General features: G+C 40.4%; 1 protein-coding gene across 1 annotated transcript in view; it reads right to left on the bottom strand.

The window, feature by feature from the left end:
• Positions 1 to 247: 247 nt before the first annotated feature.
• adgrg6 (adhesion G protein-coupled receptor G6) overlaps positions 248 to 8,579 on the bottom strand; it is a 55,318-nt gene continuing 46,986 nt past the window's right edge. The window contains exons 27-28 of the mRNA XM_079290897.1: positions 3,513 to 3,637; positions 248 to 2,474 (exon numbers count right to left, since the gene is read on the bottom strand). Of these exons, the coding sequence (XP_079147023.1) occupies positions 2,307 to 2,474; positions 3,513 to 3,637 (293 nt within the window). The 3' untranslated portion in view covers positions 248 to 2,306. The remainder of the gene's footprint in view (positions 2,475 to 3,512; positions 3,638 to 8,579) is intronic.

The following is an 8,579-nucleotide window of genomic DNA, read 5'->3' as shown; positions in this document are numbered from 1 at the left end:
GCTCTGTGATTGGATGTTTGTAACTGATGCACCCTGGGAGTCGTAGTTAACTTCTCTCCTGCAGTTGTTACGTCCACAGGCTTTTCCTTTGGATTCATTGAAAATCCAACAAGTTGATATTTCCTAAAACAGAGTTTCACGTTTCGAGAGTTGAATGCGTGGATCAGATTCAGGTTTCATTGTCCGTGAAGCTCAACCCGTCCACAAAGCACTCAATGACAACACAGTCTCAACTTATAGTTCCCTTTAATGCTGAAGTGAACTTCACTGACAAACCAAAACATCATCATACAAATACGAAACAACAGTAAAAGATCAATTAATATCATCAGAAATCAACAACACGAGCAGCAGAAGTGTCTGAACGGGGAAGAAGAGTTGAGTTCATCTTTGGCTGATTTCCCGTCACGCGTCCGTCTGCATGGAGATCCTGGAGGCAACATCAACACGTCAACACGTCAACACGTCAACACGTCAACACGTGTGCCGTGAGACACGAGTCATAACAGTGACCCTCGGGCTGACCCCGGGTCAGTGACGGTCAGCAGAACCGAGCAGGAAGCTGCCAAACACGCCTCACCTGGTCCTCCACGCTGTGCCTGAGGACTGCGATACTTCTTCTAACAGGAAACGCGTGACAGGAAGCGCCGCTGCACAACGAGGCTCTGCTGGTGAACACCGCTGGCTCCCCGGGGACGCCGGAGGTCCGGGTAGCCAGCGCTCGATGAGTCATCCGAAATCCTACGATTCCTAAAAGGATCTCTGAGCTTCAGCTTTCAGGAGCCTCTGGACTAAAACAGGAGCTGAGACACTGTACATCCACACAATCAATGAAATGTAGCACAAAGAAAAGACAAAGAAGAATAAAGACGTGAACTCTTTTTCTCGTGTTCTTTCCTTCTTAAAAACAACCTTTCCCTCAGAACATCTTAAAGCCGTGCTGAGTTGATCCTCTCTCCACGTCTGAAATGATTCATTCATGTTTGGAGGAAAACGAGCCTAAAAATGACAACTCGGCACATTTTAGAATGATCTAAAAGCACACATCATTCCTTTGTTCTCTTTTATTGAACATGAAACTGGATGATGTATCTTAAATATTAACACTGCCTGATACACAGAGTGCAACAGTGAGCTGTTGGTCTTTTAAAAATGAATATTATGTATATTTAGGTAAATATTGTCCCCCAAAAAAGTTGAATTGAGTTCTTTGGTGTCCTCCATTCATTCTAATTAAAGGGTAAAAACAAAGAAACTGTTTTAAACAAGGCAGTCAAACGGTTCTCCAGAGAGAAAGGAACCAAACAAACAGAACGTGTTCTACTGCAGATCACAGCAACAGTGACGCTGATGAATCTCTACGCTGCTCCATGAAGAACGTCTCTGTGACGTGTAGCAGCAGATGTTCAGGAACTCTCCTGTCTTTGAACTGAACTGCTTCCTCTCAAGGTTCCGAGGGAAATGGATTTATCGCAGATTGAAACAGTTTGAAACAGAATTCATTTTTAGGAGCCGCTGCTGGAAAAGAGTCGTCCTCTCCGGCTTCATTCAAGATCAGAGATCAATCGGGCGACTCGTTCACGGCCGGTTTGAAGTTCAAGTGTCGACTTTCACGGCAGCACAAAGTGGTGGAATAATGGGGACGTGCCCGATGACTCAACCTTTTGTAATATTTGATAAATAACTGTGTGATTATGGAATAAAGCAGCTGCTGGATGGGCCTCTGGCTTTAGAACATTTCCTCCCTCGTGGTGTCGAGCCGTGCAGAACATTCTGCTGACGTTCAACGGAAACATTTCACTTGTGCTGCTACGATAATAAAAACACGATTTCTCAGAATAATCCAAAGAGCTCGCTGTCAGCAGATTCTGTCGATTATTCAAAGTATTCAGGAAATTGTTTTGTTGCCATTTTTCAGATTATTAAAGCCCCACAAGTGGAATACGATCTCCCTCCGTTGTGTTTGGGTGGAGTTCTCAAAACACAGATGAATAAAACCCAAAACTATGTGCACGGCTGGACACCAGTGGGAACAGCGTTCTTCTTCAGTACTGTGGACAAACGCACCATTTAAAGAGAGAATATAATATCACGCTGAATGTTTCTCATTGAAAGATTTTAAAAACAAAGCTGTTGGAAAAAAAACATGTTCGAGCATAAACAAGAATCCTCAATCACAGATGAGACGTCTATGATTGCTAAACCTCGCTGCCGGGGGCGGAGCCTCAGCGGCGAGCTCGGCTCAACAGACGGGCTAAGTGTTGTCGTGGTTTTTGGTCTTTGTTTTTACGACAGTGTAGATGACATCATGACGTAAATATGTTGTTCTTTGGTTTGAGAAACAGCTGGTCTGCAGCTGGCTGGATGAAGACTAACTCTTCTTCTGTGCTTCGTCCGTCGCAGCGCTTCTGCCTCTCCGCCTGCGTGACGGCGAGCTGTACGTTTGTGTGTTTGTATGTTCGGTGCCGAGGAACCTTCCAGAACATCAGCAACCGTCCGGATACATGATGACAATATAGAATAAGGCACATAGAAGAGATATTTACATGGGATATGGCTCCACACACATGAACAAACATCACAGTCTAAAAAAACACCAAAACCTACAGTTATTATTTCCCCCCCCCCCCCCTTCATTTCCTCTTCACTGTCCATCCTGGCAGGCCGACCCTGTAATAACTGTAATAATTTGGTTTGAAACAGTAGAATCACATCACCGTTCTCTGACCACCGCGGCGCTCTCACACACACATACTCATGCACCAGGAGACCCGGGGACGTGGAACCAGGATGTGGGACCTGGTCCACGATTATGGGGTAATGGGCTCCGGGTTTTTAGCAGTCGGTTGCAGCAAGTTCAGATTTACTTTTGAACATTTTGCAGATTTTCAGAGACATTGAGTCGAGGGCTCTGGTTCAAACTGAGCCAGTTAGTATTCTGTCACACAAACCAACCAGCTGTTCAGGAATGTTGAAGACTATAAAGAAATGAAATCAGGAGACACACAGCGGGAGAACACCTTCTACCTGTGACTGTTGCTCCGGAGGAACGTCAGAGGAGCTGCTGTGTTCACACCAAAACGCAAAGGGAACTTTCTGACCATGTTCTGTTCATGAGAGGAGGTTTCATCAACCAGATGACATAACTAACTAGTGCTGCTCTGTACTTGTTGAGGAAGTCCCTCATGTGTGGTTCATAACATCATCTGGAGGAGTTTTCACTGAATCTAACAAGACACACATGGCTGCTTTACTACAGCTGTATGAACCCAGAATAAACTGATTCAGCTGTGATTTCATTTAAATGTACAGATAAAAAGAAGCTGAAATAACTACATAGTGATTTGTAAAAAGTCTGAATTCATGTTTTGTCAGCACAAACGAACAAAGCTCTAGAACAGCTCTAGAACAGCTCTAGAACAGCTCTAGAACCTGGTGCTGTGGGCGAAGCTGTCAGACATGATGATGTTCTTGTAGAAGTTGTCGGAGCGCGTGGAGCAGTAGCCCCTCACCTTGTCGATCATCTGGCTGACGGGGAGGATGGAGGACGAGGAGGAAGAGGAGTTGGGCTCCGCCTCCGACGATGAAGAGCACGAGGAGACGCACTTGGGGCTGGTCTGGTTGGAATAACTTTTATCTGCATCCGGGGAGCATGAAGGGAAAAGAACAGGGACACAGTCATCAGATATGTGTGTGTCTGTGTGTGTGTGTGTGTGTGTGTGTGTGTGTGTGTGTGTGTGTGTGCGTGTGTGTGTGTGTGTGTGTGTGTGTGTGTGTGTGTGTGTGTGTGTGTCTGTGTGTGTGTGTGTGTGTGTGCGTGTGTGTGTGTGTGTCTGTGTGTGTGTGTCTGTGTGTGTGTGTGTGTGTGTGTGTGTGTGTGTGTGTGTGTGTGTGTGTGTGTGTGTGTGTGTGTGTGTGTGCAGTAATATCTGGCACCAGAGAACATCACGATGACCTCCAGACAAAAGTAACTGAATGAAAATGTCTTAAAAGCTTCTTCAGGTTTGAATTAGACTTATAGCTGAGTCATGCATGTTGTGGGACCAACATCCCATAATTTAGTGTCATGACGATGATCCATCCACAGATGAAGACCGTTGATGTGTTTCAGACAGCAGTAACAATACGTCTGAAGGCTTCATGTTGGAACCAGGTGTCAATGAACGTGGAAGATCAATAACTACGCGACTTGATGAGGTGCAAGTTAAACCTCATCGCTCTGCTCGTGTACTATCTGTGTGCTCCACTATCAGACCAAACAACTGTAAATGTGTTCAGATTTGATGGTATTGAGATTAATAAATGTGTAGACAACTGTAAATATATAAGATATTAGATATAACATATAAGCTATTAGATATAACATATAAGATATTAGATATAACATATAATATATTAGATATAACATATAATATATTAGATATAACATATAAGCTATTAGATATAACATATAAGATATTAGATATAACATATAATATATTAGATATAACATATAAGCTATTAGATATAACATATAAGATATTAGATATAACATATAATATATTAGATATAACATATAAGCTATTAGATATAACATATAAGCTATTAGATATAAAATATAAGATATTAGATATAACATAATATATTAGATATAAAATATAAGATATTAGATATAACATATAATATATTAGATATAACATATAAGATATTAGATATAACATATAAGATATTAGATATAACATATAACATATAATCTATTAGATATAACATATAAGCTATTAGATATAACATATAAGATATTAGATATAACATATAAGATATTAGATATAACATATAATATATAACATATAAGATATTAGATATAACATATAACATATAATCTATTAGATATAACATATAAGCTATTAGATATAACATATAAGCTATTAGATATAACATATAAGATATTAGATATAACATATAAGATATAACATATAATATATTAGATATAACATATAACATATAATCTATTAGATATAACATATAAGCTATTCGATATAAGATATAAGATATTAGATATAACATATAAGATATTAGATATAAAATATTAGATATAACATATAAGCTATTAGATATAACATATAATATATTAGATATAACATATAATATATTAGATATAACATATAAGATATTAGATATAACATATAAGATATTAGATATAACATATAACATATAATCTATTAGATATAACATATAATCTATTAGATATAACATATAATCTATTAGATATAACATATAAGATATTAGATATAAAACATAAGATATTAGATATAAAATATAAGATATTAGATATAACATATAACATATAAGATATAACATATAACATATAACATATAAGATGTAACATATTAGATATAACATATAACATATAACATAAGATATTAGATATAACATAACATATAAGATATTAGATATAACATATAACACATACCATATTAGAGATAACATATAAGATATTAGATATTAGATATAACATATAACATATTAGATATAATATATAAGATATAACATATAATACATAACATATACCATATTAGATATAACATATAAGATATTAGATATTAGATATAACATATAAGATATTAGATATTAGATATAACATATACCATATTAGACATAACATATAAGATATTTGATATAACATATAACATAATATATTAGATGTAACATATAATATATTAGATATAACATATAAGATATTAGATAATCCTGTATTAGTCACACTGCGGGGACATTTTCAAGAGGTGTAGACAAAACTAAACGTCTAGTTTGTAATTGTACAACTTTGTAGACAATTTCAGATTTTGAACAGATTTCGGTGCTTCCTTTCGGTGCCTGAGCCGATTGAAATACTTTTTTTTTACACTACTCTGATGACTCCGTCCTCGGTTAGCTCGTCCTAGGACCGATGCTAACGATAGCATCGCTCCTCTGCTCCTCACTCATCATATTATTACAACCGGACGAGCCGTGCGCGCTTAGAAACAAACCGCTCCGTCATTCTAGCGACGCTTCGGCCATGATTTATTGACAAAAACGAGACTGAGATCTGTCATACGGCCGGCAGGCTACTGACTTCCTCCATCGACATCCGGGTCCTCAGCGCTGCCGCTCATAAGCACAACAACACAGGCACGCGACACTTTCTTCTTCTTCGAGGTGTAGTGGCGGTTGGCAAACGATGAATTGGCGCATTAGCCAGACTTAACCAATGGAAACACTGACGGTGTCATTATTCTACGGACATTGAATCAATATTTACTTCAAAAGAACTGATGCACACATTGGCTGCCAACATTGTCCATGTGCTCATGTGTCCCAACATTTGGACACATGACCTCAGTCTGACCTTATCGCTGACGTTATTCCAGCTCCTCTAACATCTGCAACCCAACGCCACTGAACCTCTAGACTCCCTGCTGTTACGGTGAGGACGTGTGGAAGACGTCCATCCAGCTGTGGACTCAGCTCAGGTTTGCAGCTTTAGATTCTTCACGTGTCTGCGATGTGTTTTGGAGCGACACCAGAGTTTGACACGTTTGGACTTTCTTTTAGAAAGTGAGCCAAAGCAATCAGGCTGAATGGATGAGCCGAGTCCGTCTGGTGCCTCACAGCGTTTAGTGTGAAGCAGGATATGATTACCAATCACACCGCAGCCTAATCAATCAACGGAGGAATGGAGTTGCGTGTTGCTCAACATGCAGCAATGACTCACAAGCTTCTCTCCTGTGCAACATGAAGCCACACGAGTGATCAGAGATGCTGCTGGCGTGGGCCGCGGTCACGTTCCCCGCTTCCTGCCGTCCTCTGTTCGCCCTGATTAAGCTCCTGGCTGCACACGCCGGGTGTTTCCCCTCAAATACACCGGAGTGCACTTTAGGACAGAGAAGGAAGCTGAGGGGGGAAGTGAGGGTCAACCTCCGGTCATGGACTCTCTGACATCTGGAATCATCAAACATCTGGAAAGTGTACAATGAGGGTCTGACGCTGAGCACAGACAAAGAGAGAGGAGAACGATGTGTTCACGAGGTACAACAGGGCTGATGACATGTTGTCATCTGACAAGCTCACACGTAAAAGTACCGTACCGCATTTAAATCCACTCGTTTTTAGACTGTTTGCACCGACTCCTTAAGAATGCAATTCAGACTTTAAAGCGTTTTCTATGAATCAACGATCGTCCTGTGAAACGTGGTCGCTCGTACCGACAAACACAGAATAATCCAACGCATCGTCACACAGCGGTTCGTACGATCTCCTGCGTAAAGTTTCTCCTCAACGATGCTCCATTAGAGTCACACAGACCATAAAGCAGGGGATGCTTTAGGGCGGGGCTACACGCTGATTGACAGGTCAACACCAGCGTATACGCCGTCTCTACGTCACTCCTCCTCAGTCCAGATGTGGTCACTTCCTGTTCACTGGTTGCAAAAATACAAGATGGCGACGGCCAAATACCTCAGTCCACGATTATTTCATTCTTGTTTTAAATCTTTATTTTATAAATAACTGGGCTTCATATTTAATGAATATTATTATTATTATTTTACTTGGTTTCTCATTTTTTCTGAAAGGAGAAGAGAGACTTGTGATTTACAGAGCAGATGTATTTTAGCAAAAAAAGAAGAAGCATGCAAATCATTAGGATGAGCTCGAGCGTCAATGAAATGAATGAATGAATGAAAGAAAAAACAGAAAACATCTCAAACATCGATGGATCGGTTTCATTACTTTGCTCAGATTATCTCAAAGCTGTTTATTAATCTCCTTCATCTAAAACAGGATTTAATGACACGTTTGTTCATCATCAACATTTGCTGTGAACTCCTGATGAACCCAGATGATGGATGAGTCACTGGCGCTCAGCGTTAGCCGCTCACACACTTAAGCACGGCGGGCGTTAGCTGGGTGCGGTCTGTCGGGGGCGCGCTTGTTTTGGCACCCTGGGGCACTCCGGGTGGGCGGAGTTGTAGCTTTAGTGGTGTGTCAATGGGTCCCTCCCCCCCGGCGTGCCTCAGGCTTGAGAACAAGACGGCGTGACCGTGTATGACATCACAGTGACCAGCCAATCACAGCACACAGTGGCTGCTTTCCCAAAATGTCTGCCGGCAAAGTTCTTGTTTGAATCGTCTGATTAAACCTTTGAAAGCTGAATTTGAAACCCTCCAGATCCGCTTTGACCACCAACACATTTTGGGAAACAGAGCGGATCACATGATGCCGGAAGCAGGAAGTCAATCAGCCAATCAGCTTTAAGCTTTACCTCCGTCGGTCCTCCACTCTCGCTATTGGATGGAAGAGCTTTCTACACAGCAGACACAGAGTAGACACACGGACATCAACCAGGGAGCAGAAATTACATGTTTACATCGTTTACTGCCAGCTGTGATTTAAAGAGACAGTACTCAATAATCAGCTCTATCGTTGCCTTTAACACTGTTGTGGTATCTGAATATACAGCAGGTATTATGATGTATTATGATGTATAATGATGTATAATGATGTATTATCATGTATAATGATGTATTATCATGTATAATGATGTATTATAATGTATTATG

This window comes from Melanostigma gelatinosum (genome assembly GCF_949748355.1).
Source record: "Melanostigma gelatinosum genome assembly, chromosome: 19".
Classification (NCBI taxonomy): domain Eukaryota; kingdom Metazoa; phylum Chordata; class Actinopteri; order Perciformes; family Zoarcidae; genus Melanostigma; species Melanostigma gelatinosum.
This window is presented reverse-complemented; position numbering and strand designations above follow the sequence as displayed.